Genomic DNA, 12,227 nt, shown 5'->3' with positions numbered 1-12,227 from the left:
TCTAAGAGCGGCAGTAATGACAAAACCTCTGGTGGAACAGTATAGTTTTACCAGCTGCCTAACGATCAAAAAAAGGGAGCCAACCCTTGGAAGGAAGCGTTCCACAACCAAGGTGCTACCACACAAAAGTCCCTGCCTTGATTCCCCACAAGCAAGAGTTCTCTAGGAGTCAGTTTCTTCCATCTTCCATTAAGAAACACATATAAACAGCACACATACCAGAGACATTTCCATCACTATGGCCACCAGCAATTGTGTATCCTTGACCAGCACTCAGACTTTCATCCATTTTCACTCCATGATGGTCTTCATTTTGGCTATATGCATTTTCTGGAATTAAGAAAAAGAACCTTACTTGTTTATTTTATTTCAGCTATAGCACGTATAAACACACTTCAGATCAAGTGGACAGAAAGCAAGGAGAGCTCATTGAAAGACCAGCTGTAGAGCTACAAAAAGGTTGTTTGGAATTTTGGAACCGCTCGGCCGTCACCAAGGCTTTCCAACTGCTGGCCTCCAAGATACTATGTCTTTCACAGATTGCACATATAAATACATAATTGGCAGTTGTTCACAAGGAAAAGCTATCACATACACACAGCAGCTTCTCAATGTTATCCTATTTTCCTCTCTTGGAAAGCATAATTTCCCACCCAACTCCTCGTAAAACTATTGTTGCAAACTAGCTGCAGGATCTGCAGAGAGAGGGTGAGGGCAGTGGGTTTTCAGACATCCAGCTACCCACCAACTTGACTTTCTCTCTTTAAGGTCCCATGTCATTACTTAGGCCTTGCTCTATTGTAACCACCTGGAGATGCTATTACAACAGCGGTTCTGCATGGCATTTTCCAAAGTGTAATCCTGTAATAAGTGTAGTTTCCCTTTGGAAATTGGGAACTTCTGCTGAGAAGTGTTCAGGGAGTACCTGCTGTCAAAGTGTAGCAATACCAACACAGGACAGTGTCTGAAAATGACCCCAAATAGGGTTGTTCCTTATTGTGCTTTCTCTTCACAGCTGTCAAAAGGCAAGCTGTCAAGGGAAGAAGAAGCAGGAGCCATTTTTACCCATGAAGAAGAGGTAGTGAAATGTATGCCCTCTTTCTGGTGAGAATCTCATCTTTTGCTTTTTTGCTTTTGGCATTCTCAGGACGCTGTATATTTTGCACTTTTCCCTGAGGCTCTAGTTGCTCAGGAAAGCACAAAAATGCATCCATTAAGATCAGGTCCCTAGCACCCATGATGTGGTTGGTTGACAAGGTTTAGATGACCTGACATCCTATCATGGGTACAACACAAGCCATGGGTTGTTGGGGGATGTTGTTGCTCATAAGGAAGCCACCCTGCAAGAAACAAACCCAGGTTCACATGACATGTCAACTCAACATGGTTTGTTACTCATATGGGATTGTCATGGTATGTGAATCCCATTAAAACCTTTTTCCAGAGTACTCTCTTTTCAAGGCGTAAAAAGTATCATTCTCCAAATATCCACAAGTAAATAAACTTCTATAGTTATATTTGGAAAGCAGATATCCATGACAAAATTTCGTATTTGCCAGTTTTCGTAGAAGTACATGTTTGTCATTTCATATAGAGTGTTGCAAAGTTGATTATCACTTCTTGCAGATATTATGTGATCCGATTCAATTACCTTTGTTTCAGTTTTTTTTTAACTGCAGCCTTCCCAACCTGGTGCCCTCCAAATAGCAAAATATCTGGAGGGCTTTGGAAATATTAACATCAACTTTGTCACACTCACAAAACTTGAAATAATTTGAAATACAGTTTATGCAAGTAGGTGCCATAATCCATGAGACAAGGGCTGTGGATGAATGACAATGTGTCGTTTTGGAACATGATATCTACAGATGGATGGCTGCTTGCTTATGATATTTACCTGTGTTCGTTTTCATATTGGTGAAACCTGCTGTCAGGAAAGAAATTCTTGTCAAGGTTTATTACAGGGACAAAATCAGTGGGGCCATTACTGCCTGGACACAGTCATGCTGTGCCATCTATTTATATCCAAGGCTACCCACGATTTGGGCATGCCTAGTGCGACAAACACAGCACCAGTGCTTGAGTAAAATGCAAAAAAATCACACTTCTATATGTAAAAAGTACATCTCTTACTATAGCATATTTTCCCATCTCCATACAGGCCTTCTGGACATGGGCCACAATGGTAGGAATCGATCGTATTAAAACAAACTACTCCTGGGAAGCATGGCTTGGATTTGCATTCATCAGTATCTTCTTGGCAATGTCTACCTAAAGAGAAATAAAGACATTCATACACACCAGAGGCCTTTCAATGCCTTTCCTCTCTCCCTTACCAGCAGCTCACTAAACAAAAACACCGCAAATAACTTAGAATGGAAAATAATATAGGGGGTCATTGTTTAGCCTTTGGCAGAGAGTACTCCTGGGTTTTCTGGAAATAAAAACCCAGGTGTTTGTGTTTAAAGCTGCAATGCTGTATGCACTTAGCAGGGAGCAAGCACCATTGAATTCAATGGGACTTGCTTCTGAATAGACACTGCTAGGGCTGCAACACATTCATAATTCTTATGCAATTTTCCACTGTAATCTAAAACCCCAGCAAGCATGAAGCCAACTCCTGCTCTCTTGCTCACCAGTTTTAACAAGACCAGGTAGCTGCATGTGAAGATATAGCTCCATAAGCAATACTTAGAAAATATTTGTTCAGCTTAAATAAATACCACAGCAACTGAATCTTGAAATCATGCATGTAATTGAATTATTGCTATGTAAATTCAGAGTAAGTGACAATTCACCCTGAAGCCCAGATGTACATTCACAGTGGAAGCTATTTATGCCATCAAAACATCTGCCAGGACCACAGGGGCTGAATGCACAGTCATCAGTGTTCACTTGACAAAGGTCACCTTCAAATCCTGGCAGGCAGACACACAAATATTTCCCACTTCCAGGGGGGAAATTAGTATTTGTCACACAAGTTCCACCATTTAAACAGTCACATGTTTTCACGCTGACCTACAAAACATACCCAATGCACAGCAGGTTATTACTCATGAACCAGAAATCCCATTTGTTATGGGGCTTTATTGCTGAATTATAGCAATTTGCTACTTGACCACAATAGTTATTACCTCTATTACTGCTTTGGTTTCAGCGCCGCACTCATCTGTCACAGAAAAGGCAAATTTCTGAGCATTTTCTGACACTGCCTTCCATATCAGCAGTCCAGCAGGAGAAAGACGGCCACCTGGGGGACCAGAACTCAGCGAGAAAGCAACAGCCGAGCCTTCTGGGTCCGTTGCTGTGAAATGATACACAAAAGTCTCCCCATGAAATGTCTGAAGCCTGGCTTGCATGTTCTGAAACACAGGAGGCTGGTTGCCTGCAATGAAGAAGGGCACTGTGGGAACTCAGAGGAATGGCTGCAATGAAGAAAAGAACTGGGCTGCTCCCTCTCCACCCTCTGGTCTTCTTCAGATGCTTGGTTGTCCATACAAGGGTCCCACTCCGACTGTGTACAGTCCTTTGTTTTATCCCATCTAGTGCAGCACAGATATTGCTAGACTACAATTGCCATAACTGGCTACACTGGCTGGGGCTGATGGGAGTTAACCTGTAAAGCACCTGCAGAACACTCTGTTGGGGAAGACTGCCATAAATGCTATTCAACCAGTGTTGTGAAAAACACGCTAACAGCCAAGTAAGCAATGGGTACTAGCCATTCAATAAATATACCCATCGGAACTGCATACATCACAGAGGAAAATGGTCCAAGTTCATCAGGAAATAATAAACCCATGATGACATCTCAGCGTTATTGTATAGGCTGTTAGGAACAGAAGGCTCTGATGCAAGCAAATCAGCAGCTAGATGGTGAATTTCGCCTGATGCTGTGCCCTTATTTTTCACAAATGGGTTAACACTCCTGAATGTGTGAAGGGGAGATGTGCTGCTCCAACACACTCATGGCGCAAGTAACTAATCAAACAGCAAAACAAGGAAATTTGCCTAAGGCACAATAGTTTGCATCTTTAGAAGCTGAAAAAGTCTACAGCCCCCAGCAAGCCTGGCCTAGGTGATTTGATCATGCATAGGATCACACCTGTAGGCCATGGATGGGGATCCTATAGCTGCCTCTCAGTATGTGTACAACGTTCTGGAGGTGTTTCATCATTTTACAGTTTATGGCATTTGCACTGTAAACATCCATGGAAACATGGAAAATGCATTTGATATGTACACTCTGAAAAAGTAATTCATTAGGTTTGACTGTTAGAGCAGATCTTCGTACCTAAGTAAAACTTACTTTCAGCAACTGACCAAGTTAGTTCAGATATTTCAGGTCTGCAGAGCAAGCAGGAGCTGGCAGGATTTATGTCACCTTCACCATAACAAATTCCATCTATGTTACATGTCTTCTCCTTCACAGAAACAACATCATTCATTAAGACTCTAGATGATTTTTTTTCTGTCTCTTCCAAGATGTATTAATGTGCCCTAAACTGTCAAAAACTGCAGCCTGGTAACTACTCTTACATTTTCTCCATGTAAATTTTGCATGCTTTGGAGAGAATTCACAACTTCTGACAGGTGTGATCTCCAAAATCCTCTGCTGTGCAACTATCACCAAGATGAACAAAAGTGGCTACAAACCAGAGTATGCCTGTCACTGATTCTCATTCCAAAGGGGTTTCAGGAAATCCTTTATAGAAAGCACCATAAAGATCAGAGGGCCCTGTTGAAATGTCTGTTTGTCATTCCAGTTTTTGTTCCTGCAAAAAAATTCCCTATGATAACCTCCAGTTCTGGGAGGATTTTGAGTCATATCACTAAAATGTATGAGGTATACTGCTCTGCTGCAGTCTAGGAATTTATGCTGTAATCCTACACACATTAACCTAGAAGTATCCTGCACTGAGCAGAAGGGGCACTTGCTTCTGAGTAAATACACATAGGATTTTGTCGTTTAAATGTACTTTTTTGTGAAAAGAAAATGTACTCTTCACTACTCCAGAGGTTGCCTGTATCCTGTGCAGCAGGATATAAACATTACAAATAAGTACACGTATGTTTATTGCAAAAATGTGGTTTAAATATACCTAAATAAGTTTTAATTTTAATGTAATGTTATGAGGTTTTATTATTTTAATTTATGTAGTATTTTATTGTATTTATTATTGTTTTGACTTCTCAGAGAGGTTTGGCTATTGGGTGATTTAGAAATTAATTAAATAGTAGAAGTAATAGTAGTAATAGTAATTCATGCTGGCTACAAGCTAACATAATAGCATCTTTCGGCCAAGGACAAGCTTAGAAAAATGTCTCCTTTCTAAAGACATTCTGCATGCCTGAAACATCTCACTGATGGTGTACAGCATATAGCTTCACAGTTAATTTGTGAACTTCCATGAAACTCTGTTTTAATAGTCATGCTGGGGGAAGTGGTCCAAATTTGTGCCATGTGAGAACCCAGCATGGCTTGTCATCTATAGCCAGTTGCCTTGCCGTCAGGCTACAGTATGCCTGCGAGCCTTAAAGGTTTAGGTTTCCAAACTTTCCTGAATCACTGGCAGCTCCAGGATTCCTCTGGCAGAGAAGGAAGGATTATGCTTTGATGCTTAGCACTTGAGATAACATGCAGCTGATATTTTATTGGGAGAGTACAGCTTTTGATAAATGTCTTTTGAAAAATAAGGAATTAGGACTAGGGTACACTATGTTGAAAGAAAATAAAAGAAATACTTGCCTTTAACATGCATAATCCATCAGATTGTGGATCACATATCTGACAAACTCCATCAAATAAAGTCACTGCTTTAGGGTTGCTATAAGTGAACCCATCATTAGAAATCTGTTTAGACATACAGCAATAGTTCCAAGGGTTATGCAACATACAGAATGGGATTATGGAACATTAGTCATTGTCATTGAAACCATTTAGGTACTTCCCTTAAGTGGAATGTCCAGGACAGTTTACAAAAACAAGATAAATATACAAATAAAACATAACACTATGTTAAAAAAAGAGTGATAGATGCATTGCGTACAATAAAAAGCCTTGGGGAATAAAGATGTCTTTGCAGGGCACCAAAAAGGATAACAACGTTGCTGCCAGGCTGGCTTTCTAGGAGAATCCTGCGCAGCTGGTGCCACCACTGTGAAGGCTCTCTCTTTCTCTCTGATAACTACCCATCATAGCAAATATAGAGAGGGAACCTGGAAGAGTCCCTCTCAGGATTGCCTCAATGCATGGGTAGACCTATCTAACCCAGTGCCCTCCATCTATTCCCACTGACAGCAGTTATCCAGGATCCACACTGGGATTAAGTCGGAAATCTCTGCCATGAGAGTATGTGTTCTACCACGAAGCTTTAGCACCTCCCCATACACGAACCTATTCACCAATTACGTTCTTCAGATAAAACCCTGATGCAGCACCTAACGCCACTGTAATATGAAGAAGAACATTAGCTGGGGTACAGCACAGAGCATAGCCTTTATGGTGGTAGCACCAAGCATGTGAATTCTTTCTTACAAGAGAGCAACAGTTCAGAAGGAATTACAGAGTGCTGTTATGAATACAGCCCCACAAACATTATTTTTTGGAGTGTATTTTTTCATACTGTGAATCTTTACACGTTAGTAAGGCTTTGTAATTTGTTCTATTTTGTTCTGCTTCCAGTTTGGAAAATGAGGCAGGCAAGTCTGGTATGGTGGTGGGAGTGCTGAACTGGGGGGACTGGAAGATCTGGGTTCTAGTTCCCACTCAGACCTGAAGCTCACTGGATGACTTTGTCCCAGTCAGAGGCTCTCAGCCCAACCTTCCTCATGGGGTTGTTGTGAGGACAAAATGGAGAAGCAGTGGACAATGTCAGCTCCTTTGGGGTTTTTTGCAAAAGGAAAAATCTTTGGCTATAATTGCCATAACAACTAACTAATAATTTGTTAAATTAAGTAATAATAACAACTTGGCTGCTATATAAAATAAATCATAAGAGGTTACCTTGATTTGCCACCTTGCAGTGGGCTGGTTATTCAATAGGTTCATAGGATGAGACTGCTGCCCTTCAGTGGGAAGCTGGCAAGACACGGTCCTGGTGTTGTGGAAGGCAGCAGGGAAGAATACAGATTCTCCAAGCACCCATTTGTTATCACTGTACTGGATTAAAGGGCCAAAAAGCCTGCTTTACTTAGACCATGCACAAGAAGTTACCCCAGGAGGAGCAGTAATATTTGTGTTTTGCTGCTGACACGACAATGAAATGGCAGCACTAATGGAAAATTAAGAAGAGATTTAAGTGCTGTGTAATTACCCTGCAGTCATAGTAACAAGTTCTGTCCTGAAAGTGACAATGGGCTGAATATGTCACAGGAGTTCTGTGCTACCCTGAGGTACACTCCTAAGACTGGGTAATGATAGATGAATGGAAACTCCTCCTTGGCTCCATCAGGAAGGCCAGAATGCAATGTAATGAGAGCTAGTGTAGTGGTGAGAGGGTTGCACTGGGGATCTAGGAGATCTAGGTTCTTCTCTCCACTCAGCAATGAATCAATGGGCAACTGTGGGCCAGCCATGGACTCTCAACCTACCTCCATACCCAAATACCTCCTCACCAAATAGAAGGTATTCCTTGACAACTCAGAGTTCAGGAAAAACTGTAGGACTCTGAGGATAAGTCACTGATTGAAAATAATTTGACCAGACGTGGTTCCTTTTAAGCTTAACAATCCGAAGTGAGAATAGTTGATAACTCCTACATCTTCACAGGTGTCCTGAACAAAGCCCCAGTTCCTCAGGATGGAATAACATCCAGGACACAACAACTTGCAATAGTTGGGGGACAATCCCATGTACGTTGAGATGGAAAAGTGTCCTACAACTCCCAGCATGCTGCAAGCCAGGTATTTTGGGAAGTGTAGGCCAATTTAGGAATTAAGAGTCCTAAGAGTTTTTAGCTCCTCCAGATTAAACAATCTGGGGGAACAAAATGGGGAAACATTTGGCAGAACAAATGCCTTAAAAAATTAGGGCCAGTTAGGGAAGGATTGCTTATACCAATCACAGATCTCTGGACGTCACATCTAGTTATAGATAAGGGGAATGTCTTTCTTTTGTGTTGCTGCCTGCTGGCTAGAGTGTACACCAAAATAGTTTTGGTATGCTATACCCAAGAAACATATTTTATCCAAAACCTCTGGCAGAGCAGTTCTCATGTATCATTTTATTCTTCCTCAATTGTCCATCCATAGCCAGCTGGGTGGAACATCCATCAGATAATGAAATTAACAGAGGCACGTCCACGTCCTGTTTCAGAATTCCTGATCAGCTAAACAACAGAGGCTACAACACAGTAACTTCATTAGTTAACTTCATTAACTTCAAAATGTCAGAAAGTACTGAGAATGCTTCCAGCCTACTAGGCCAGTGTTGGGTGGGCACAGCGAAAAAAGCCCAATTTGTACTTCGTCAGCTGGAGCTGAGGAGGAGTTACACATCCATGCAGCAACATTCCAGGCATATCTACTCAGAAATGGGTCTTGCTGTGTTCAATGGCGCTTTCTCCCAGAAAGATGTGTGTAGGATAGAAGCTTTAATTAGGTTAGACTATGCTGTACCTGAACAGAAAGATGTCAGGTTGTGCTGGAGGGTTTGTGACAACATGAAACCAAAAGGGAAAGGTGCTAAGCAGAAGCAGTGAGCCAGAAGGAAGGAAAGAAGGAGAAGGTGTTCTCAGACATGCCAGGTTTGATTCAGACCCATCATGTTTTAGAAACAAAATATCCTTCTGGGGTAATTGGCAACTTGAAAAGGTGAACTCCTTGGTTCTCCTATTGACGGAATTAAACTTGGCTTGCAATGAGAACAGTTTCTCTCTTGCTCATTTGTTCTCCCTCTGAGACAGTATCAAAACTAGGAGTTAGAATGAAGGGAGCTGAAGAACTCACTGCAATTTTTGCCTGCTCAGTAAGAAGTTTGAAGGCAGGAGATCAAGATTGCTGCTTTTATAACAAAATAAAACAAATATCCTTGTAATGAGTGAGGAGTGAGACAGGTCAAACTGTGATAAGTGAACTCCCAATAATTGTCTCACTAGGAGTTTGATCGGACAGGCTTTTAACTTAATGGAGTGTGTAAATGTTCTGTTGACTTTCTCATTTGAAACTGACTTGAGGATGGGGGGAATCCAAGTTGAGCTCAAGGAAAATCCATAACCCACATTGTAAGAAAACCTGCCAAAATAACCTCAGCTCAACATCAACCAGACCTAGTCAAGAATAAAAGGATTCACTGGGGAAAAATGGTTTTCTGCTGAATAGATGTAGAAAAGGAATTTCTAAAGGGATAAAATTATGACATACTATAGCTCTTCAATTTCAGAAGATACACTAGTTTCAGCTTGATTAGCTGAGGCTTTTCAACACTAGCTGATCCATCCAACAATCTGGCTAAACTCCAGCTTAAGCTATTGCTTTCTTCCTAACAAAATGCTCCTGTATTTTCTACTTGCAGTATTAATATCCAGTGGGCATAGTACGAAGCATGTCCCTACACATTATGTATCCCATCATGGGTGCAAAGTTGTGGGTCAGCTACACAGAGATGTTCACCCTACCCATAGGATTGGCACTGTGTTGTGGAGTAGGTGAAATCAGCTGCCAAGCAAACTTCATCCAAGCTCCTGTGTTTGCAATCCTGTAGTTGCGGTCTGATCATGATCTGGGGTGAGCTGATATCACATGAGGTCTAGAATGGTGCAATGCTGAAAGGTTCATGAGTGAGAGGAACGTGTGTACACCTTGCAGCCCTTCATCCCATCCTACACTGGAGCTTTTTCAGGAAGATGCAGCTGCAGCCAAACTCTGCTTATTACTGGGATCCCCAGAGAGTTTGACTCTGGACATATTGGAATCTACTGGTGTATCTGCTATGTTCCAGAAAATTGCCATGTTGAGACAAGTTCTATTACTTGTGTGCAGATGCCTCCAATGCACTGCATGAATTGCACTGGAATAGGTAACTAAAAGCCTCTATTTCTCCATGGCAAGGTTTGGTGTCTCATCCAGGTTCAGCATCACCACCTAGAAAGGCGGTGCATCTCAAAATGTGCATCTCAAAATGTGTTGGAATCAAGACTAGAAAATCAGCTTAAAGGAAGCAAGAAGCTGTACCCAAAGCTGGCTCAGGAAATTTTGCTCCCCAAGGGAAAGGATAAATTCCACATCTGCTCCTTTCCACATACAGAAATCAATCAGACTTGAGAGCTAGATCTGATAGTGGCAGTAGGGCAGCATTTCACTCTGCCAGTCCAGGTTTCACCCACCTGTAGTTTGCACAGGACTTTCCATTTTGTTGCCTTTGCACAGGGACAAAAGTACAGAATGCAAAATGAAAAAACAATCCTCCTACCACACTGAATGGGGGTTTTCACATCCCTCCATCCTATAGGCTGTGATCAGCTTATACGGACCCAACAATTTTGTCTACCTCCTAAGAAGCCTATGGAGGAAACAGCGTGGGGATGATGGGCATACAGAATAGGCACATCTTATGATTCTGAAAGCCTGAAAACTGGTGAAGGTCCAATGTTAGTTTTACTATGCAAATAAGCCACCTGAAATTTGTTAATTTCACATCTGAGGCTTGGCGAGTCCATGAAGCCATGGCCAAAAGCTCTTACAGTTGTGCAGTCATACTGCCGGACATCACATAATCCTCCATTATCCAGCTCTGTAATTTCTGGAACCTGAAAACCTTGAAAGGCAGAACATGGAACATGGAATCAACAGATGGTTTCTTCAAGCAAGCACTATAAACAACCATGGTAAATAGCAACAAGAAAGCTTGCAGATTTGACAAATATAGCACCGCAAGAAATCTGGGCAAAGAAATTGATGTCGGTATATTTTGACATAAAAGCTTCTTGAAGCTTTACTTGTGTTAATTGATGTACTAACAAGAGTAAAGCTCTTGTTAATTGATATTCTAGTTAATTGATATGCTATAGTGCAGTGATGGCAAACCTCTTAGAGACCGAGTGCCCAAACTGCAACCCAAAAACCACTTATTTATTGCAAAGTGCCAACACTACAATAAAACCTGAAAACTGAGGTTTTAGTTTAGAAAAAACAACACGCAACCAGCCTAAGCAAATATATATTTATCCTTGGCAGTGCACAGACCAACCATGCAAAAGCTCAGATGAGTCGCGGTTAATGAGTCGTGGCTTGTGATGTCATTGCCTGGTGCCGCTACTCCTTTCCGAGCATGCGCATGGCCCCCATATGAGCTGTTATCCGATGTTCGGCAGCAGGGGTGATGCTGGGGTGACATGGCATGTATGCCAACAGAGAGGGCTCAGCATGCCCGCTGCAGCGGGCGTGCCATAGTTTCACTACCACTGACCTAGCCCTACCCTGGTGCACACCCCTAACCCTAACATAGGGTGAAGATTCCATTAAAAAGAGGGTAATTTTGAAAAACCATTCCTTGATTAGCTTTTCCTGCACAACTCAACATTTGTGCCCATTCTGAACACATTGCAACCATCAAAATCATGCCAGGACACCTCGTTTTCCTAACCCTAACCCTACCCTGGTGGACTCCCCTAACCCTAATATAGGGCTAAAATACCATTGAAAAGAGGGTAATTTTGAAAAAGCCTTCCTTTAGTAGCTTTTTAGGCACTGCTCATCATTTCTGCCCATTCCAAGCACATTCCAAGCATCCAAATCATGGCAGGACACCTGATTTTTCCAACCCTAACCCTATCCTGGTGCACACCCCTAACCGTAATATAGAGAGAAGGTTCCATTGAAAAGAGGGTAATTTCGAAAAAGCCTTCCGTGAGTACTTTTTCTGCACAGCTCATCATTTCTGCCTATTCTAAACACATTCCAACCATCAAAATCATGCCAGGACACCTCATTTTTCCAACCCTATCCCTACCCTGGTGCACACCCCTAACCCTAACATACACTGAAGGTTCCATTAACAAGAGGGTGATTTTGACAAAGCCTTCCTTGAGTAGCTTTTACTGCACAGCTCATCATTTCTGCCTATTCTAAAAACATTCCAACAATCAAAAACATGCCTGGACACCACATTTCTCTAACCCTAACCCTACTCTGGTGTACACACCTAATCCTAATATGGGGCTGAAGTTCCATTGAAAATAATGTGATTTTGAAAAAGCCTTCCTTGAGTAGCTTTTTCTGCACAGCTC

The 12,227-nt window shown here is 41.9% G+C and overlaps 1 protein-coding gene across 1 annotated transcript in view; it reads right to left on the bottom strand.

The window, feature by feature from the left end:
- VWDE (von Willebrand factor D and EGF domains) overlaps positions 1 to 12,227 on the bottom strand; it is a 39,890-nt gene that overhangs the window by 10,470 nt on the left and 17,193 nt on the right. Inside the window, exons 10-19 of the mRNA XM_044428960.1 lie at positions 10,617 to 10,756; positions 7,007 to 7,162; positions 5,750 to 5,854; positions 4,310 to 4,424; positions 3,135 to 3,385; positions 2,910 to 3,018; positions 2,125 to 2,271; positions 1,295 to 1,323; positions 654 to 657; positions 220 to 330 (exon numbers count right to left, since the gene is read on the bottom strand). Coding sequence (XP_044284895.1) covers positions 220 to 330; positions 654 to 657; positions 1,295 to 1,323; positions 2,125 to 2,271; positions 2,910 to 3,018; positions 3,135 to 3,385; positions 4,310 to 4,424; positions 5,750 to 5,854; positions 7,007 to 7,162; positions 10,617 to 10,756 — 1,167 coding nt within the window. The remainder of the gene's footprint in view (positions 1 to 219; positions 331 to 653; positions 658 to 1,294; positions 1,324 to 2,124; positions 2,272 to 2,909; positions 3,019 to 3,134; positions 3,386 to 4,309; positions 4,425 to 5,749; positions 5,855 to 7,006; positions 7,163 to 10,616; positions 10,757 to 12,227) is intronic.

This window comes from Varanus komodoensis, unplaced genomic scaffold, assembly GCF_004798865.1.
Source record: "Varanus komodoensis strain SLA01 unplaced genomic scaffold, ASM479886v1 scaffold2, whole genome shotgun sequence".
Classification (NCBI taxonomy): domain Eukaryota; kingdom Metazoa; phylum Chordata; class Lepidosauria; order Squamata; family Varanidae; genus Varanus; species Varanus komodoensis.
This window is presented reverse-complemented; position numbering and strand designations above follow the sequence as displayed.